The 22779-nt window shown below is 34.5% G+C and overlaps 2 protein-coding genes across 2 annotated transcripts; one reads left to right on the top strand and one right to left on the bottom strand.

Moving 5' to 3' along the window:
* The first annotated feature begins 5929 nt into the window (after window positions 1–5929).
* Window positions 5930–8063, top strand: LOC120772378. Its single transcript, XM_040100968.1, has 2 exons — window positions 5930–6005; window positions 6077–8063. Exons 1-2 carry the CDS (start codon window positions 5980–5982, stop codon window positions 8061–8063), a joined length of 2013 nt encoding a protein of 670 aa, XP_039956902.1. The 5' UTR covers window positions 5930–5979.
* A 1853-nt stretch (window positions 8064–9916) lies between these two features.
* LOC120772519 (tyrosine decarboxylase) lies at window positions 9917–21099 on the bottom strand. The gene is made up of 10 exons (XM_040101174.1): window positions 21043–21099; window positions 18415–18580; window positions 17759–17995; window positions 17627–17697; window positions 17299–17535; window positions 17031–17228; window positions 16605–16819; window positions 15972–16098; window positions 10523–11037; window positions 9917–10436 (listed from the first exon to the last, which is right to left on the bottom strand). The coding sequence occupies exons 2-10, from the start codon at window positions 18542–18544 to the stop codon at window positions 10253–10255; spliced, it is 1914 nt and encodes a 637-aa protein (XP_039957108.1). The 5' UTR covers window positions 18545–18580; window positions 21043–21099; the 3' UTR covers window positions 9917–10252.
* Window positions 21100–22779: the final 1680 nt, after the last annotated feature.

The raw sequence follows: 22779 nt of genomic DNA, 5'->3' as shown, positions 1-22779 counted from the left end.
GTATGTACCTTATAAATGTGAAATAATTGGCTCCTTTAGATGGATTTCCAGTAGGGAATGCTCAACCAAATTTCTGATATTTTTACCGAAGAACACGTTGGACTAATTTGTAATGCTCAGGTAGCGACAGATTTTGTCTACATTGCCCATTAGGTTTTTATCGTTATGGGGTCTATTGGTATTTAGGTAATGGGTAGACAAGCAAAAGCTGATTTCATTCTAAGTTTGAAACCTTGTTGCCTGGTGTACCACTTGCATGGGGAAAACCATGAATGAATGAATTTGATAGTTGTGAATTTTCGCACCAATAGAAAATTGAATATTTTACGTAAGTATATATGTGAGCAGTTGTGTATGGTATACATAGTATGTCGTGGTCATAAATATATTTATTATTCAAATGAAAAGTTGATAAACTGTTCATGACGTTTGGCGTTGCGTAAAATATTGACGGTTCGCGTGTCGCCGCAAGCTGTTGTATCCTCACTTAATTAATCGCAATCAAATACTTATAGTTATTATGTACATATGTACATGAACATTGTAAAATATGTTTGCGTTTTCTAACAAGAGTTCCGAGTTGTAACTTTTCGAATTGTTCGGTAAAAAACACAAAAACCAAGACAGTGTTCTTAATACTTATTTCAAAGTAAGAATTTTTGTTCTGTTGCTCGAATTTTTATATGTGCGTAATTAAATTTACATTAAATTTAGATTAAGTATTCTTTGTTCCATAAACAATATTTAATTGTATTTTTCGTTGATTTTTGAAAATAAATACTTTGAGAAGTGACAAAAAGCACACAATGTGTAAGATGGAAATTTTGTCTGCTAAGAGTGCAATCACAGGCTAACCTTTTCGGACACTAGTTCTGCAATATATTAATGCAGAGTTAATAGTTACCGGTTTTACAATTTTTCTAAACCTAATTCAGATATATTGTGAATCGAACACTCATTTGATAATTTTCCTAACATACTACGAATAGAATGACTCGTAAAATTGTTTTTTTTTTTGGTATAGTTTCTTAGGTTTTAAGTCGTTTTTGTCATGAAGCACGCTTTTACATTTAACATAAAAATTCCCCAATGTATTTAATACGTAATTGAGTTTATTTAATAACTTAATTTGAACTGGGTAGTACATATGTAGTAAAGGTAATGGTTTTGTTGCTTTTTCCTACTTAAGTATTAATTTGCTATAATAAAATATCGCCTGCTCGGCAATTGGAAGCATGTTTACAAGTAATTACATAGTCTATCGAACTTGTGAAATGCTGTTTGGTTTCTGCAAATTCTTCCACTACTGTGTAATGAATTCTTATAGATGTACATACTTATGTCTCAAGAGTTATTAGAATTGAGTCGATTCATCCCAAGCCTATTAAGTAGATCTTGTCATTGTCGTAGATATATTGACCATCATGACGGTGAAAAAAATACTCATACTAAAAGTACTAACCAATTTGAAGTACTGCCATTATAAATCGTAGACGTGCGGGTTATGTACTTTATTGCAATTTATAATACTGTAATCAATTCATATACTGAATATAAAAATTTCACAAAACAAAACGATGTGGGCCAAGTTTTGAGAATCTTTTGAGAACTCTTCTGCAGTGACTTTCAGTTACGAATCTGAGTGGATTTGTTAACATTTTTTCCTTCATTTCCCCTCTCTGAATCCGACACTGATGTATGTAAATGGATATATAAATACATACATACAGGTATGTATATGCATTTCTTTTGTTACACCATTCTATCATCGCTTAATTTACATAATTTATATGTATATGTATATTGTTTTCTTCAACATGAGACAGCATTTTTCACTGCAACAAAGTCTCGTCAAATTTATATATGAAAATGATGTCTGTCCCTTTTAACGAATTGCTTGTTAGGAGTTATAAAATCCTTCTAATTGTTTCATTTGCTAACAAAACATTAGACTTTACTTCAACTTAACATTAATGAATACATGAGACTATTAAAGATGCACAATCATTTAACGGATCGGTTGGTTAGATTAAAGTTGCTTTAACTACTGAAACTCGTAAAATTAAAGGGAATGTCAACACGAATAATAAAAACCGGCAAATTAGGCAAAAAACTGAACTTTAAGCATTCGATTCTATGTATGTTTATATACTTTATGTTAATTAAGGTATCTTTGAAGAATTTAACGAATGCCCTCGCGGAACTTACCATTAGAGTTACAAAAATTTATAAAAGTTGACGCACCAGATAACGCATCGCTTAGTTTAAATCAATTGTTTTTCGAAAATAATAGTTATAAAAATATGAAATTAAAAATCTGTATGTTCTTCATACATATAAAACCGTACAATTCGAAGATTGGTCGTATCAAACTCAAAGGTATTGCGAGGCATAAAGGTATATGACTACTGAAAGAGAGTTTAATGTCAAATAAATTGCATGATCCTTAATCAATGACTCAATGACTTATGAGTCTGTAGTGCACACTTTGGATGAAACTGGTAGATACGAAGTCAAAACTTCAAGCTGTCTCAAACATTCTGATCACTATCGACTAAACCTGGGGTAATTATTCTATCTAGAAACTGGAACATTACCCATAGCTATTGTCGCTGTATTATATTTAGTATTGAGGCATTTATTATTTATTAGAGGGTATTAGCTGGCAAGCTTAAAAAGAATGAATGATTAACGATGTGTTAACTGCTATTGTATATCGCGTTATGTTATTATATTATCTTCGACGGGAATTTTCGCAATTCGAAGATTCATATACGCCTCCAGTAAATGTACAAATGTATATATGTATGACAATTGCGGTTGGTGGGGCAGATCTCATGCCATCTTTCGCCAGTCCCACCAAGCGTTTCGGTAATTGAGTTTTGAGAATATACTCAACGGAGAACTCTCGGGGAATCACGGCCAAAGAGCTGAAAGTGATACACAGCTGAGCTGACGTTAGACAAACTTTGCAATATCATACGTTCATATCGTAACCCCTCCCTTTATTTCCCTAAGTAATTTGAAATTCGCGTCTAGTATTTGTTTGGCAATTATCGTTAGCCGCAGTTCGCTAAAAAATATTCATCATACATAGCAAGCTCCAAAGGAGATCGGTTTGGAAACAGAAAATGCTAATGCCCAATGCGTATGCCGTGAGTTTCATATTTATTTGCACATGCATGTATGTATATTTGACTTCTGTAGTAATCTTTGTAGGATGCGTCACGTTGCTAAGAAAAAACTTTGCGTTCATAGCGCTCTTCTACGTCACACCTGCCACCTTTACGTTTATAGATTGCAACAGGTTGTCAAGTGAGTTGCTCAAATTCGTGGGAAACACGCTTAAACTCTCGCATAGCTCAATTAAAAACTAAAGTATTTGCCGGGGCACGCGTTCAATTGCACGTTTGTTGTGCTGCCGTTTCCTGTGGACTGGTTTTTGCTATTGGAATTGCGAAATGAAATACATAACATACATACTTACATATGTATGTATTTGTTATTGTATCTATTCAGTTCAGTTTCGATCTAAAAAGTGTCTTGTGCATTAATTTATAATAATAACCTATTCGGAACTTACGATATTATTAATTGATTTAAATGGAATGATGAATGTTTGCAACGGTGGGGAACTCCAAGTTTACATTTGTATATCTATATCCAGCATCTGATTCTCAAGAATGATAATAATATACAAACTAAATATTTCTTTTGTAAGTTGTTGTTAGTAATCGGTACTGGTAACAATATTATGCTGGTCGTGGACGAGTTCTGACCAACAGTGGTGGATCGAAGGATACACAAACTGTATACATATGTAAGTATATACATTTATGGATTTAAATATTTTGAATACCACATTCGTAGTTGCATACTTTCTTTAACGTCTTTTCTATCTTTACTTATTTAAAAATTGTAGAATGTATTGCAAATTATAGTTTATTAGTGATTTCGGCGCAACTCTTTCATTACTATTTGCCCCTTCTTGTCCTAAGGTGATGTCTAAACATTTCCTATTGGCAAATGATCGCGGCATTTCGGCATGATTTGCAAAACATTTCGTTTCTCTATTCGTGAACTGATGTGGGCAAGATTTTATTTTATTTTTATTTTTTTTGCTTATTTCTTTCTGATCTTCCGCTGGCACATAGTAACACTTGGTCGGTGTCTGCGCAACGCTTCAACGCGCCCAACGATCGAACATGACTCATCGGCGTTAACTGAAAACGTCACAGTTCAAAAATCAAAGACACCAACACAGTCACTTTTTTCAGCACAAATACATAAGTATGTATGTGTGTTTTAATTATTAGCGGTCGCAACACTTGGTACCGCTATCACCACCATTCACTACCACTGTCCAATGTGAGCAGAGACAGGGGGTCAAGCACGCTGCTGCACTAACCTCTTTGTAGGTGCCAGTCGGTGTTTCCATTGATTTGTCCATTTGCCATTCGGAATTTGTCCCCTTTTATTCTCCACATTATGTTCGTTTTTTTTGTTTCATACTGGGCATTGTGGAGCTGCTTTTTGTTTCAAGCTCAATGCCGAGTGTTGTTTTATTTTCTGTTCCGTTTTTGATGGCATAGATATGCAGGTTAATTGTTTATCACGCAAATAACAGATATGTACATATGTATGTATATTTGTAAGCTGGTGAATTGATGTTACTACATGATATTTAACAATAACACACATGTGTATTTCGAATATCGGATTGTGCCTCAATGGATCGCCTTAACTCAATTGCGCGGACAATTACCGGCGCATAGGACGCACTTGAGGTTCACTCGATGACGTCGTTCGGTAAATTCAACTCACAAGTTAGCATAAAATAGTCAATCTAAAACATCTAAAAATTAAATAAAATAGCTAGTTCAAACATATTGTATATGTATGTGTTTGTGCCATTTAGGTCTCTCACTCTAGGACATCCCGGGTCAATGTACGACTTTGAATCTCACAAATAGGAGAATTTTTAAACACAAGGTCTCCATATTTCAGTCTGTGAATCAATAAAATCTATGTACATACATATGCACCTATTCCATTGATTTAATTGAATATCATTCCATGTCCAATCCAATTTCCATTTCATAGAGATTTCAACAACATAAAAAAAGATACTATGTGTACATAGATTATTACATACATAAATATGTAGTTGTGAACATAAGTTTAGATGCTGTGCCGTTGAATATAATTCAAGTTGTGCGCGAAGGCTTCGGTAGCATAAACGTGTCCCCCACGCCTATTGTGTTGGCCACTTGATATCAGTGTGCGCTCAGCTGTTGGCAGCTCAGGTGTTTGGACAAAAGTTGACAGGTTTGTTAGCCCGTATTACGTGTGAAGCTGTCTAAAAGCCATGTATTTATTTATTGGCATTTATTGTGTCCGTGTATTTTACATTTTCATAAAGTCTTGGAGGTTGGAGTCTTTTTGTTGTTTATCTTTCGCACGCTCTTCGAATGAAGAATCAATTCGTTATGGATTGTTGTGAAATTATGTTGGATTGTTTTGTAATTTTTTGTATACTTTAAATACTAGTCACTTTAAAATTCGGTCAGTTGTGGCCGAATCTCTTTGTGATATTCTTAAAATTATACGCTGCGATGGCAGTTTCGCATATAAATATACATATATATATTTAATCTATATTAATTGGGCAGAAAGTCAACGTAATTTATTATATTACTTCCTTGATTTCTAAGTTCTTACGTTTTATACCGATTTATTTAATTTTCTACATATTTCATTTTATATCATATTTTTTTTATATTCTTTTTTTCTGAATTTACCCACAGTATAGTTTTACCATATTTAGTTCGAAATTTAAATGAATTCCAATGACGAATTCCAAAAAAAAAAAATCCAATATTCAAATTTAGAGGCGTCAAAACAATATTTATTTATTGATGTACATACATACATATGTATTTTTGAATTGTTTGCAAATCTGGATACGTGAATGCTGCCATGCAGCAAGTATTCCTGCTGAAATGGTGATTGTATTGTCTTTCGATATTCAATAAGTAAAGGTTTAATGGTAATATAAAATACGACAAAATTTTAGGCTTTTTTGTGGCTTCATAATTACACTTCGATGCCTTGCATTTCAAGCCTCTGAGTCGCTGTCGCAGAGTGGAGATACGATTGAAAACGATCCCAAAGAGACAGTCGATTGGACTGGACTAATCACCGATCTACGTGATAGTTGGCAATCACCGCTTTATTACTTAAAAAAACGTGGTTATCTGCCTCCAGGCAATGAAAATTTATTGGAGCAAAAACTAAACGAATTACGAGGCATAAAAATCAATGAACATAATTTTGACGAATTCGGAGAGAAAGCTGATGAGAATATGGAAGAACTTCCTAACGCCTTCTCAGCTTCTTCCAGTGTTTTAAGCTCAGCTGAGCCAGGTTCAATCGATTCCGTTGAAGATGCCAACTGCAATCAAGCCATTATTACATCTGGTAGCCAGCAACAAGAGCCGCAGGATTCTACAGACATTTTGTTCAAAGAACTTTCAGTTGATATGCGTTCTGATGCTGATTCTAATACCGAAACAGACCGAGACTCTGAAGAAGATTTAGGAAGCCTCAAAAATAATATTGCAAACGCTTGTGCTAAAAAGCCGTCTACAGCCGCGACGAAATCCAAGTCCAAATCAAAGTTGAAATGTAAGTCCAAGACTAAGCCAAAATCCAAGCCTGGATTTTTTCAAAGACTAAAGGAAAGCTTTTCATCAATATTTAAAAAACCCCAGGCTGCGAATTCAAAAGAGGAACAGATAAAAAAGCCTGCACTTTCATCGGATTATGCCAACTATTTTGTGAAGTATTTGGCTCATAGAGACATGAATACAGATGCGAACAATTTGAGCGTTAATGATTTAAATAGTCGATATGTTGGTATAAAAAGTTCTAGGAATTCAGAACGTGTTGGTAAGGGTTTACACCGAAGAGAGTACAATAGCAAAGACTTAAATTCCAAGGTTTCAACGTGTGGCGATCTAAGTGATAAAGAAATATCATTGCAGACAAAGAACGATATTGCATTTGAAAAATTCAGTGACGAAGCAACAGGTAAAAAGGATTCGGTGTTGAAAGAATTTCCATTCCAAGATTTCAACTTTGGAGATTTAAATTTAAAAAAGCTAAGTACAAAGGATATCAGAAGTAACAACAAAGCTGATGACCAGTTTTCTGATCTAGAAAACTTTAAATCGAAAGATGAAGAAGTTAATAAGATCGTGCATAGTTTGGCGGAACAACATTCTACTGCAAAGGATCCGTTTAAGAACGAAAAATGGGAGACAAAAGGTGATTCTAGTTTGAAAGAATTAGCACTGCCTAAGGACTCCGAAAATTTACTACGTGAAAATAATAAATTAATCCATGAAGATTATAAAGACCATAATGTGAAAGAAATCGTGCCAATTATAGCAGGAAAAAGTATTGAAGAAGTAATTGGGAATGGGAAGAAGGAAATAAGTTCCAAAAACGAAGTCTCTAATGAACTTACCGCGTCAAGTTTTAGCATGAGAAGACCGAATTTTGATGCGAAAGACGATACAAGCAAGCTTTTGGGTCTCAAGAATTTTGACTTCTCCTTTCCTGACTTAAATTTGAGGAGTTTGGCTTCTACCTCTAAAGATATCATATCCAAAGATAATAGTTTTGATGATTTCGCCAACTTGGGTATGTCCAGTCTTAAAATGAAGGTGCTTGAATCCGACGGGGAAGAAATTGATACTCCCACTGATATTGAAAGTTCTGGTTTCGCTGCCAATGAAGACATATCAAAGGAAAGCGACGTGAACGAATACGGCGTGCGGAAATCAGATGACACAAGCTTAAATATAAAGAGCCACAACGTTAGGGTTGCAACCGGGTTAGCGGAGGCTAAACAAACAAAAATAAATGGCTTCGTGTTAGGGGATCTATCCGCAATATCAGATAAAAATAATCTGGACTTAGATCGACAATTTACGAGGCAAGTTTTGGAAAAAGTTATGAGGAGTACAGTTCAAGAGCGTGAGCTTGACAAGCAGTAGATTGCGGTAATTACTATTTTGAAGTAGACATATTTTGTAGTCGTATTGATACCTTAAACAGTAATTATTTAAATGGTGTTCAGTTATAGCAATTTATTTAAATAAACAGTTTTACGATTTTTACATGCGTTGTTTTCCCCCTCATTTCGATGGCCAATCTCTTGAAACTTAACTGAAACTAAGGTTACAGATAAGTAAGTTAACAAGGAGTATTGGTAGCTGCTTGATATATTCTAGTATATGAAAATATAAATAATTCTACTTCTATGCGTATTTGCATTCCGGTTCCATTTAAAAATAGTATGACTTTGTTTATTTTTCGTTTTATTCATCGAAAATTATTTATCGCTTAAATTTGCAAAAATTGGCAAGCGATTAGGTGTTCCGTTATGAACAAAATTGAATCTTTGTGACCAGTAAAATCTTTGCGAAGCCCAGGTTTTTACAATGAGTTGAGCGATATTTTAAATGCAACGTGCACAAAAGGATAATTGTTTTCGTCATGTTGGCAAATATTTTTTGGCTGCATGAAAACAAAACTGAAGTATCAACAAACATTTTGGTTTTCTCTTGTTACCATCTCCTTCATCCCCTAACCCTTTAAATAATAAATCGTAGTTTACAAGATATTAACATAGGTGTAAACACATCTATAAATAAGCCACACCGAGAAGATCACACCTTTCCTAAACACTAAATGCACATGTTCATATGTACATACATACATATGTATTTACGTATATGTGTGCTAAGTGTGTGGGCCCAGGGGTAATTTTGTTTACACTTATCAATACACACATGGCGACTTTGCATACACATTTCTGACATGAAATGAACTTGTTAAATCCACTATGTATTGTCTTAAAACAATATGTGTATGTAAACAATTCAAATCGCTATTATTTGCGCAAATAGAGCGCATGAGAAATATCATCAAAATATTTCTGCGTACTCATCTTTGCTTCGAATTTACTAGATCGGAGGCCATAAAACATTTTTGGAACTTTTTAAAGACCCCCACAAAATATATTAATTAACTTAGACACTACGAATATTTACTTACTCATGTGTGCTTTGTAAATTTTATAATTAGCACATTGTTTAATTTAGGATTTGTACGTTCTACATATTTCTATAATCAATTATTTGCGAAGCTGAATAAACAATGAAGAAAAGAAAAAAAAATAAATTTTCATCGAAAATCACAACTGCATTTATTTAAGTTAAGAGTTAATGCTTTCTTTGAATTTATATACACATGTACATATATAAAACTTAAAAAAAAAAAACAGAAAATGATGCCTATTTCACCTGCAAATTTTTGATTTGTCGTGGACATGTATGTATGTTTGTTCATAGATACGAAAGCATGTGCTTTGCTTCTATGGTTAAAAACTTCGCCTTCCATACATCTACCTTTTTACATTTGTATAAATTATATCCATATTTTCAAAGTTTTGTACATTACTTAAAATGTAAGAAATGAATCTTTAGCGATAGAAGGAGACTTGCTTGTTAATCAGAATTTAATTGACAGATGGCTGCTAACCAGACATTGATAAAATGTCCCTAAGATGGCCAGATAGGAAAATATTGCAGAGATACAGGAAAACATCAATGTCCTGAACTTGTTTTGGAAGTAATTTGTGTTTGTTAATACTTTTTTGTTGTAAAGCTGGCTGCGGAATAGGAGCAATTGTAATTTTTCTGAAAAATATCTCGTCGCGCGATGTTTAATGTTAGTACAAATGATATACATATGTACAAAATTAATTCGTTTTGCATTTCATTTGTTTTGTACTAATTTGAGAATTTAAGTGAAAATTTTACTTAAAGTTGCCACATTATTTAGGGATGCCGAGTGACGTTAATGCTGAGCGGTTAAAAACGCAAAAGTAAAGTAATTCATTGTTCTGTGCTTTGATTAAATATTTTTATGACCAATATTTGTATAACACATCTAGGGATAACAGATCAATATTTCTTTCATTAAATAATAGTATTTTTGAACTTGCAATAAGATCCAATTTATTTAAATGCTATAACACTAATAATATAACTGTTATAAGCAAGTATTTTTAAGGATTTTATGAATTAAATTTTGCATTGCAATAAATAGTCAATTTCGCAAGCAGAATGGAAGCTTCCTTTTGCTGCTCTTGAGACAACGTTTGGAGGCGAACATCTTTTTAGGAGTGATTGCTAGTTGTGGTTAGTGAGAGGCCGCCTTTTCGTGGCGATGATGTAGTTGGCTTTATTGGTGACTTCTTCAGATTAACAAAGCCCAACTCATTGTCAGGTGATGGCGAAGATGTGGCACCGGAATTGCGTCTCGACGAAATTGCTCGTACATTTGTGTCTAAATGACGAAAACTACATTAAAGAGGGAGAAAGAAATATTCAGCTTCTCTTTACTTGTAATATTTGCTTGAAACGAAAATGTAAAAAACTTTGCATACCGCAATGAAACATTACTCTTCTGCCCTCCGTCATCATTGTTACTGTTGAAGAGAAACGCTAAGGGCCAGGAAATCCACGAATTCCGATCCATCGATGTTTGTGTTCTTATAATCGGATTCGAAGAGTGTCCCACTACCGGCGATGTAACATCTAATGACATATTTGGCGTACCTGCCTTATTGATAGCCGGGTTATAGATTTTCGGATCGCTGACCATTCGTACGAAGAATGAGCGTTTCTTAGCCAATGTGTCTTCCTTCTTTCGATTGATGATCTCCGTTAGTTCATCGTGTTGTTCCTTTTCAAGCAATTCGTTAGCAAAATCAACTATGGTTTCCCAGGCATAATCGATGTCATCTTCACAGGCATTTTGTGCCACCGCACAAAATCGTATAATGTATTTATCGTTGACACTAGCAGGAACCATATGCAGTTTACCTGATTCATTAATGGCGCTGAGTAGCTTCTCATTTAGCTTGTCGTTACCTTTCAATCGGAAACAAACCAATCCAAGCTAAAAGAGATTAACCAAAAACAATCCTCAAATAAGTAAAAAAAAACGGGAAGAAAGAAGGAGAAACGTTAACTTCGGTTGCACCGAAAGATTTCTTATAAGAACTTGATTCCGATCATTGCTATAGTGATGCGATCTGAACACTTACTTCGAAGATTGCACCATTGCCTTAGATAATGAGCTATCCCGAATTTTGTGAAGATGACTCGGCAAATGAAAAGGCTTTGAATACAAGCACTTGATTCCGATCGTTCAGTTTGTATGGCAGCTATATGCCATAGTGATCAGATCTAACGATTTCATCCGAGATTGCACCAATACCTTAGACAATGAGTTATCCCAAATTTTAAGAAGATGACTGATCGTTCAGTTTGTATGGCAGCTATATGCTATAGTGTTCCGATGTCGGCGTTACCGACAAATGTGCAACTTCTTGGCAAGAAGCGGACGTGAGAAAAGTTTCAAATCAATATCTCAAGAACTGATGGACTAGTTCGCTTATATACATACAACCCTGTTTAGGGTTTAATTAAAGAGTACGATGTACTTATAATACAATAATTGTACTCATTTAATGTCGCAAACTTGTGTGCAAAACAGCTGTTGCATGCAGTTTATTTTGCGAGAAAATTGCAATTATCCGAGACTATTTTCAGTAGCATTCATTATTTTTAATTATTTATAAAAAAAACGACCTCGGATAAATGAAGAACATTTGACTTATTACAATATTGCGCTAATTTAACTCAAGTTGCGACTTTGCCACTATTACATAATTGCCACATTGAATGAGTCCCCTTAATATTTCACATATGTACTTTTTGGTTTGTTATTTACTACTACGTGGTAGTGTACATATAAACAATTAGTGAAATCAATACGATATACGACATATTATATAATGTTTCACCAATTCATCAAGGCGGTTACAACCAACGAACAAACCGACAGTAACTGCAATCTGTGATTACCTCTCAAATGTGATGGGTTAGACAAAGAGTCTGCCAGTAGGTTAGGCAGTCAGTCAGCTGCAGTGCTAACCAGTCAATTGATCTGTCAATCAATTAAAAGCACTAAAAAACAATTTTAATAAGTAAGGAAAGCATAAGCGCGGCCGGAACCAACAATACATATGTACAAATATTTACTTATTTAAGTCTTAAAACCTGTTTAACTTAGGCTTGATGGTTATGCGATCTTTGCTCTGATGATATCTTTGACTTTGATATTTGTATTTCTCATTGAGATCTCGCAAATTTAGTTATATTTTCGGTAGAGAGTTAGGTGAAAGTCCTCCTACTAAGTATACTTTTTTATAGTTCAATTTCGACCAAATGTGTTTAAAAATGCTTAATTTACAAAACTAATGCACCTTATGTTGCGGCTTATGAGTGTTGATGTGAAGCTAAGCGCGTCAGCCAGACACAGAGGCGAACTTTAAGTTGTACGGTGCCATACGTATGTATATACATACATATGTACATAACTTATTTACATATGTATTGCAATGTTTACACGAATCGAGCGATGGAATCACAAAACTTTACTAAGAGAAGCAAAAAAGTTCAGCCACCTATAGGTATTAGTACATGTTATACCTCTACATTAAAGCGGGTCACTTCGGATGATTAGGCGATATGTGATCCATAACTAATTAAATGTTGAATATGGTATATGTATATATATGTATATACATATAAAAGTAATATGTGTATGTATTTTATTTATTTCCACGACAGAACTTGATAAAAAAACCAAAACAAGAAAAAACGTTAACTTCGGCTGCACCGAAGCTAATATACCCTTCACAGGTGCATATCTTCTAGTAACTATGTGTCGAGCTTGTATGGAAGCTATATGCTATAGTAATCCGATTTGAACAATTTTTTTGGAGATTATGTTATTATTTTAAGCAGTAATCCATGTCACATTTCGTGAAGATACCACGTCAAATGCGAAAGTTTCCCATGCAAGCATTTGATTCCGATCATTCAGTTTGTATGGCAGCTATATGCTATAGTTAACCGATCTGAAAAATTTCTTCGGATATTACATTGTTGCCTTAGAAAATAATCTGTGCCAACTTTTGTGAAGATACATTATCAAATGTGAAAGTTTTCCATACAAGAACTTTCAGTTTGTATGGCAGCTGTATGTTATAGTGGTCTGATATCGGCAGTTCCGACAAACGAGCAGCTTCTTGAACAGAAAATGACGTTCACAAAATTTCAAAACGATATCTTAAAAACAGACAGACGGACATGGCTAAATCGACTTAGCTCAACATACTGATCATTTATATATATACTTTATAGGGTCTCCGACGCTTCCTTCCGGGTGTTACAAACTCCAAGGTACAAAACTTCAGGGTATAAAAAGTTAACTAAGAACTTAAGAACTTAATTCGGATCGTTACGTTTATATGGCAGCTGTATGCTACAGTGATCTGATCTGAACCATTTCTTCTAAAATTGTCTTATTACCTGAGATAATGATTAATGATCCATGCCAAATTTCGTGAAGATCTCTTGCCAAATGAAATTGTTTTTTCATACATGCACTTGATTCCAATTGTTCAATTTCTATGGCAGCTTTATGCTGTAGTGCTCTTGGCCGTTCCAACAAATGAGGAGCTTCTTGATGAAAATAGGTGCAAAATATCAAAAACTGAGGGGCTATTTCGTATATACATATACAGACAGACAGAGAGATGAACATGGCTAAATCGACTCTACTATCAAGCTGATCATTAATATATATGTATATATATTTTATAGGATCTCCGTCGTTTCCTTTGGGGGTTACAAACTTCGTGACACTCTTCATACAGACTGTTTAAGGTATAAAAATGTACACACAAACAATTTAAAGCTTGGCTCCGAATGCACCATTTTTACTTAGTTGAATGATACACATATCTATATAAATTGTATACAAAATCGGTGGGTGTTTGTATACATACATATATTCATGGAAATTGTAGATGGGTTGATATGAGCTGGGATTTCCTAACACAATATTCGGCTTTCACAAGCCATTCAATGCAAAAATGCGTTTTTGAACTCGAGTTCAAATGTTAATTAATTTTATACACCCGGAACATGTTACTACATAGTATAATAGTTTTGTTCACCTAACGTTTTTTTAGACATGTGGTTCTCAAGAGTACATAAAACGCATATAACTCAATGTTAGGGCCAGGATTTGGTTTGGTTATAAAGATAAGGGTTTGCCATTATGTTTTAAAAATTACTTCGGGCAAGTGACCGCCGCGGCGAACTTGGAAAATTCCATTCGAGAAGTCGAATTTTTTACCACTTTTTGCCATAATTTGGGATAATGCCAAAAATACTAAAAGTTTCTTTCAATAAATTGATTGTTTCGTTGGCTGTATGTTATGCAGCGTCATTTTTTGGAACCAAAGTTTGTCCGCATTAACATTCTCTATTTCAGACACAAAAAAGACATCAATGTTGGCTCTATACCCTATACCGTTTCCCACTAACATTATGGCTGCCGTCATTTTTGAAAAAATATGGACCAATGATTGTCTCTGCCCATAGAGCACACCAAAAGGTATCTTGTTGAAGATGTAACTGTTTTTCAAAAATGGCTTGTTATGATATTCCACTCCAATTGCGACAATTTTGTTTATTAACGTACTCATCCTCAAATTCAAAAATGCACTTCATCACTGAACAGAATTTTCTTACGCGAATCCGAACCTCGATTCGGTAACAATTTTGTAATCGTTGTTCCGGAATAATTCTGTTCATTTTGAAATGGTAAATCAAACTTAGTATAAACCAAGTAACAACTCTGAAAAAAGTATAGCCTTATTGAAAACTCATGAATCCGAACCGCGTAATATCGGGTAAATCCTTATCCTAACCTCCATATATCTAATATACGAATTTCAAACTTATATATCGATCAATATGCAAAATTATGGTAACATATAATACTGGACATCAGATATATGAAATCGGTCCCCAAATTACCCCTCGTTATTCCAGCAGACTTTATTTTATATCGAATCTTCATAAAATTGTGTGGAAATACTCCAGTTTTTCTCATAACCTGAATATATGTACCTGATGTGTTGATTTCGATCTACTTTTATGATAAACAATTTGTGTTGCTCAAAATGTGTGATATTCTAATAAAAGTAAGTGGACATGTTTTCTTAAACAACAAATAGTTTAGATTAAATTAGATTGAAACCTCATATGCCTAATATAATCAATATTATATATTCTTACATTTTTATACTCTTGTAGCATGTTGCTACAGAGAGTAATATTTTTGTTCACCTAACGATTATACGTATCACCTGAAACTAATCGATATATGTAGATATGGGATTATATATATACATGATCAGGATGACGGGATTAGTGCTTACAGTTGAATTTTTACCGAAATGTGTGAGATATGTAATTGAAATTCAGAGATAATCCTTTCTTGATAGTAGCATGTCCGTGTGCTAGAAATTGCTTGAGTCAATACTTCCCTTAGCTCCCACATACCTAATATTAAAGTTTTAGAACTTCCGGGTGACTTTATACCATATATAACGGCCAATATGGGAGTTATATTAATAAAATTGAAACAGCTTGTTTTTCTAAAAACGGTGCACAGTTGGGCTTTGAATTTATAAAATCGGGTGCAAACTCGCTCTAGACCCAATATAACTAACAAGTTTTATGTTATTGAAGGCACTTCCCTGGCTTTAATCATTTCAAGTTGCAATAATATAAAATGTTCCGTTATACCCCGAACTTATTACTTCCCTACTTGTTTCATATAGCTTTATGCAACACCTAAAAGTATTTTCCCTTGAATCGCAAGAGTATAAAACATTCGGTTGCATCCGAACTTACCCCTTCCTTTTTTGTTCAAATTGTAAACGCTTCAGCTTTTTAGCCACTCACCTTAACTTGATTACAAATCTCGAAGCGTTTATCTTTAAGCACATGCTGTTCGAAACGTTTGGCCAATTGGATGTGACGTCGTATATAGTTCTGCAATCCGGAAATTCCGTAGGAACGCAACACAAACCTATTTAGAACACACATTAATATTACATTTTTCATAAAATTATCATTTGTTAGATAAGAAAATTGTACGATGCTAATTACGAGTACAGATATTGAAAACTGTCAAATTAAATTAATTTTAATTAATTTATTTATAATTCCGCATTCTCCTCATTCTTAGGTACATAGAGAATCTGTCATCTGCCCCCTCTCTGGTTCCTATTGAAGAGATAAAACTTCTGATTTCTAATGGAATTGCTTTTTAATTGAAAACTACCCGAATCCCTCGATATCAACAATTAATTTTTATAATTAAAATCCGTAATTAATGGCAAGGTTTACAGTACTACCTGTTGTTGTTGTTCCCTTCAACTTCAAGAGTTCGAATAGGTAAAATTAATTTATTAATACCTATTTTAATAGATTTGCTTTCTAATTGATTTTAACAAATTCCTGATCAATGATTTTTGCTCAGTGGTATGTCAAACGGTGTTATTTGATTTGAAACCATTACAACTACATACGTACCACAATTTCAATGAGCGAAAACGTCGACTGAGCGGAACTCCCCAATGACGGTAGTCAATCGCTGCATCATCATAGCAATGCTTCAGATACAATGGATCCACGACAAGTGCTGATGTCAAGCGGATTCGATCGCGGACCCACAATGTTGAACAGTCGAAATTTGTTAATAGCCATTTATTGGGATTCGTATTGAATGAATCAGCGTATTCGATACCCTATGCACAACAACAACAATAGAAATGGTAAGAAAATGCCGGCTTAAGTAATTCACACAAACATTTATATAGTATGTACATACATACATATATAACAGGCATGTGTGTATGGTAGATATGTATGTATATGGGCAATATTAATAATGTACATTCCAATTCCAATTCTGCGAAATTCGCATGCACATCAAAATAAATACGATTAATTGCGTACCGTTAAGAGTGGCTTCAATTCGGGGCAGATGAAAGAGTTGCCGGCATAGGCAGCATCCACATGCAACCAAACACACTGAAACTTTTTCAATTCCTTGCCAATTTCCTCCAAGTTATCAAAGGCGCACGAGCCGGTAGTTCCAAGGGTGGTGGAAACGAAAAATGGCACCAAGCCTTGCAATTCGTCCTCCTCCATTGCCTAAAGATTATAGCAGTACACAAAATGTGAAAACTGTTGCGTAATATTTCTTAACATTTTCAATGCTCACCTCACTCACGGTGCGCCCGCGCAAGCTAGCATTTTCATCTGGCACCAAAATTCGCAGTTTTACAAAGCTTATCATGGCAGCTTTCTCAACACAACTGTGTGCTTCTTTAGAGCAATAGGCGATCAACTTGGAAAGTAAGTGACTTTCCTCGGTAAACGGATGTTGAGCCATAAGACGTTTGAGCGCCTGAGCTCGCGCGGCCAACATGCTGACCAATACGCACTCAGAGGCGGAAGTCTGTAATAAAAAATAAAAAGAAAGCATTAAGCGTAAGACCCAAGTTTTAATATATTTTTTATTTTATTCATAATATTCCCATTTTACTTTCCTGTATAACTCCACCTCCTGTGCTGCCCTCTTTTAAAGCTAAAAAATGGTCAGGTAAACCGATTGCTTTTCCTAAAAATATGTAATTTTTACCATTTGCATAACTGAATAGAAATAAAATAAACACCCATACCCAGCCAATCCAACACAATTGTTTCCAGCTCCGTACATGCGGGACTTGCGGCCCAGGAAAACCCAATGCAACCGATACCATCCCCGAGCATATCACCCAAAATCGATTCGAATGCATTTCCTGCCGGAAAGTAGGCATGAAACCGTGGATGCTGCCAATGCGTGACTCCAGGCATTATTTTATCTTCCACATCTTGCATTATCTTATTCCATTCCTCCGGTTCGAATGGAGCCTCAGCTGTGTTTAAGCGCATTTTGTATGTAAAATACATATTTGAAATTATATTGGTCAAAGCAAATATTTTCCCTACAAACTCAGCTTTTAATATAAAAGTATAAAGTCACTTCTTTTTGAGAGCGGAGCAGTGAGTGGGATAGTATTTACAATGGATTTGACCTAATTTGCAAGTTTTTTGTAGCCATTATGGTGCGGTCCGATATGTATAGCTAGATATAGTAGATATATATCGAAAATATCGGAATGAGGCAATGATGATGTTTCAGAGAAAAAAGAAACTTTCTATAAAACGCCATTTTGCCCATCCATGAAATATGCGTCATCCACATCTTTGCTTGATTTTTTTAACGTTCTATACATATTGGTGCGGTGTGTGAGGGAAATATCTAAGTAAATAATTGTTGTGCCTGAAAACTTACATGGTATTAAATGTCTTAGATAGCCGGGTTCGACGCTGGGTGTGACACGCCGGTCTTTCAGGGTGTCCAAATATTTGCATATATATTCGACCATCTCTGTGCCATGCTTACGAAATGCTTGACTATCCATATTTCGTGAATGATTCTTATACCAAGTTCTTCGAGCCTAAGGAAATGAGTAAAAGGCAATAATATAATATGAATACTATATACACTGTCTAGTGGAATGTTAATATACCAAACAAGTACATTAAACTCTAGAAAAGTGGTTTTCACGAACAGAAAGCCTATCTTAAGTAAGGATAGAAATAAGCAGTATCCCGAGGGTTCACCTTAAATCAAGCTCAATTCATAAGAGAACACTAAAGATAATTTCCATTTATTGTTTTAGGTCTTGGAAGGAAAATTTAAAGGATGATATAGTGAACAGTGAAACACAGTCAGAAATTAACATCTTACTTTTATAATTAATACTTTACCTCAGCAATTAACTTCGTTGAAATTCCTTTTATTTTTCAATTTCTTACACAAATTACACGGTTCATTTAAAATCTGTATGCATAGGTATTATTATACTTGAAAAGATAATCAACGGAAATTGGAAACTTTTACACGCTTAAAAAGCGAATTTATTAAGATTTTAAATTTACTCCAAGATAAATTTATGCATCTTTATTATGTATGAATCTACGGGCATGTTTCTTAATAGAGGATATTAACTTTTGAACGGTTTTTCTTGTCACTTTGGACGTATATTCATTCCACAAAGGCAATATTGAGCCATGTTTATTATTATTCACCGATATTTTACTATTCGGCGAAGCTGTCGACAATTAGGCCGACTAAGGATTCTTGATATTACTTTCTCCTTGCTGATTTGACACCACTTCATGGCAATGGAAGAATAATGAATAATGTGTGAACGCCAAATCTGGTAAAATTTTAAAGAATATCAGTGCGTCGAGTAAACGGCAGTCTTTTCTCAAAACGCTTTTTCATATACATAAATATACTATGTCATTGTGCCCTCCAAATTATAACTTTTTGACAGTATTTATCTTTTTTATCCACATTCCCACCTTATTTAACATAAAGTTCTTATCCAGGATGTTGATTTCCGTCGCGTTTGACATAAATTTCGTCATTTATTACAAGGCAGCCTTTGAACTGTGATAAAATTTGATTGTACACAAGCTGTATTTAACTTTCAGATAACCCAATTTTTATTTTTAATTTTATTAATTATCTTCGTTACTAATTTTAGATCAAGTGCTCCTCTTTTCATACACTTTTTTTAGCTCTTTCTATTCTCGTAAGTCTCTAGATTAATTATACAATTATGTCATGCAACTACAAACTGTTTTTTGATTTAATTTCAATTTTTGAACATGTCTTTGGATTGATATCGGATTTGCTACAAATTCGACTCTATTATTTTTCGATTAGCCTACTTTATTTCAGATTTAAAGGACAACAGACATGCATGACATTGAAAGTTCCTATTGTACATACATATATCAATTATGTGCTCAGATCAACTGAACTGATTGAGAAATTTTGAAAAATAACGGAGCAGATCATCAAATAAATAGGACAATAAAGTATGGCTTTTTTAAAGCTCTCCACGATTGATTGGGAAAATATATTTGTGTTGTTATATCGTATATCAAAATTAAACCCAAACCATAAAAATACGTATTTTCAAACGACGTGCTTTAACAAATGTAGTTTGTGGGATTGGATTAACTATTATTTGTAGACGCCGTTTATAGCTAATCTTTCCTTCTATTGCGATATTCGCCGTTGAAAACGCTTAAGTCCATTAGTATTCGTGGAAGGTTCTGCTTTCCAACTAAAAGACTCAATCTTTTCTATTGTTCTTTTTCACTAGCGGACCCAACTAAAATGCATATTTTCTCAAAGGTTCGTTCCATCGCTACTACTATAAACGATAGATTTATATTAGTGTAATGGAACATGTATGTATTAATAAATAAAAAAATCTAGTAAGTAAGAAGTAAAATACTATTTAATGAAGTTCTTGTATGGAAAATTCTTTTTTCATGTTTGACGCGATATTTTCACAAAATTTGGCATAGATTATTGCCTAAATCAATGGTGCATTCTCCAAAAAAAAGATTCCGATCGAACCACTAGCATACACCTGCCATACAAATGGACCGAAAATGATAGCGATTTTTTATACCCTTTTATGCTATGAGAAATGAACATGTGAAAGATATTATGGCCTCGATGTAGCCGATGTTTATGCGTTTACTTGGTTTTGTCTAAAATTTAAAAAAACTTCACACTAAAAATGCTGTTTAACTATAAAAATATTTAAAGCATGTTGCCAGTAGAAATTTGAAATTACGATGTCACAAATTTAAGGCGAATCTGACATTCTAGTTGTGAACATTATTCAATTTTGTAAAGTTATGGGTTATAGATATATTTCGTAGAGGTGCAGGAGGTTTTGTACGACATATTTTTTCAACGAGCACTATAATTCCCTTATTATTTATGGCTCACTTACTAATATTAAACATAAGGAGCACGATTGGTTTAATTTTTGTTTCTTTGCATTTATTGTATTCAAAAAAAAAAAAATTATCCAACACAAACTACCTTTTGGCCAGTATTTTCACTTCTTCTGAACGGAGAGTTCTCAGAATACCGCTCAAACTGCTGCCGCAGCAGTAACTGATCGTTCGTTTGTGATTTAACCAAGATATAACCTCGGTATATTGTTCCGTGTATTGCTTGCCACGCAGCATCCAGTCCACCCACACAAACTTCGCACAATTCCAGCACTTATTAAAGGGTGTAAATAATGGAAATAAGGGAAGGAAACGAGACATTTCTGGGGAGAAGTGTGTGCAAGGAATGTTCGTTGCAGTGAAATAAGTAAAATGTTTGTTTCACCGCAGTCATCATTCCGTAAAGTTGGTTAGCTGTGCATACGCCTGTATACTTACTTATATTTGATTCAAAGAACCACTTTTTACGCTTACAAATGTGTTTATATATTTATGTATGTATGTGAATGTGTACGCACAGACACAGTGCTCCAGACAATTTGCTGTTATCAAAGTTGATTCCTCACACCATTTCTATTTCGGATCCTGCGCCATCACTGTTCACAAATATTAGGTTTGTGTTAGTAAATAATTGCGGTTCCGGGGCTGCATTGGACTTTCGTTTTTGTTTTTATTAAGTCCCTGTTATGAGGTCAAACATTTAAATAGGAAAACGTGAGAAGATGCCAAAGCGCGGAGTTCGGACTGCGTATTTTTTCTTTCTTGACAATATTTAATATGCAATGCCGAGATAACAAACTTACATATGTACGTATGTATACATTTGTGTGGAGGTATGTGATATGGGATTTGTTACCTTCTTTGATTTCCTTCAAGGGGATCTCGTTCTCAATAAGCGAATATAAGTAAAATATACAGAAACATTTTAACTATATGTCTTAAAGATAAATTGTTCAAATATAGTTATTGTAAATAATATATTTTTTATACTCTCGCAACAATGTTGCTAAGGAGAGTATTATAGTTTTGTTCACATAACGGTTGTTTGTAAGTCCTAAAACTAAAAGAGTCAGATATAGGGTTATATATACCAAAGTGATCAGGGTGACGAGTAGAGTCGAAATCAGGATGTCTGTCTGTCCGTCCGTCCGTCTGTCCGTCCGTCCGTCCGTCCGTGCAAGCTGTAACTGAGCTGAGATATCATGATGAAACTTGGTACACGTATTCCTTGGCTCCATAAGAAGGTTAAGTTCGAAGATGGGCAAAATCGGCCCACTGCCACGCCCACAAAATGGCGGAAACCGAAAACCTATAAAATGTCATAACTAAGCCATAAATAAAGATATTAAAGTGAAATTTAGCACAAAGGATCGAATTATGGAAGGGCATATTTGGACGTAATTTATTTGGAAAAGTGGGAGTGGCCCCGCACCCTACTAAGTTTTTTGTACATATCTCGGAAACTACTATAGGTATGTCAACCAAACACTATAGAGTCGTTTCTTTCAGGCATTTCCATATACAGTTCAAAAATGGAATAAATCGGATAATAACCACGCCCACCTCCCATACAAAAGTTATGTTGAAAATCACTAAAAGTGCGTTAACCGACTAACAATAAACGTCAGAAACACTAAATTTTTTACGGAAGAAGTGGCAGAAGGAAGCTGCACCCAGGCTTTTTTTAAAAATTGAAAATGGGCGTGGCGCCGCCCACTTATGGACCAAGAACCATATCTCAGGAGCTACTAGACCGATTTCAATGAAATTCGGTATATAATATTTTCTTAACACCCTGATGACATGTACGAAATATGGGTGAAAT

Source organism: Bactrocera tryoni, chromosome 3, assembly GCF_016617805.1.
Source record: "Bactrocera tryoni isolate S06 chromosome 3, CSIRO_BtryS06_freeze2, whole genome shotgun sequence".
Lineage (NCBI taxonomy): Eukaryota > Metazoa > Arthropoda > Insecta > Diptera > Tephritidae > Bactrocera > Bactrocera tryoni.
The sequence above is the reverse complement of the archived record's forward strand: the minus strand, read 5'-3'. Positions and strand labels throughout refer to the sequence as shown.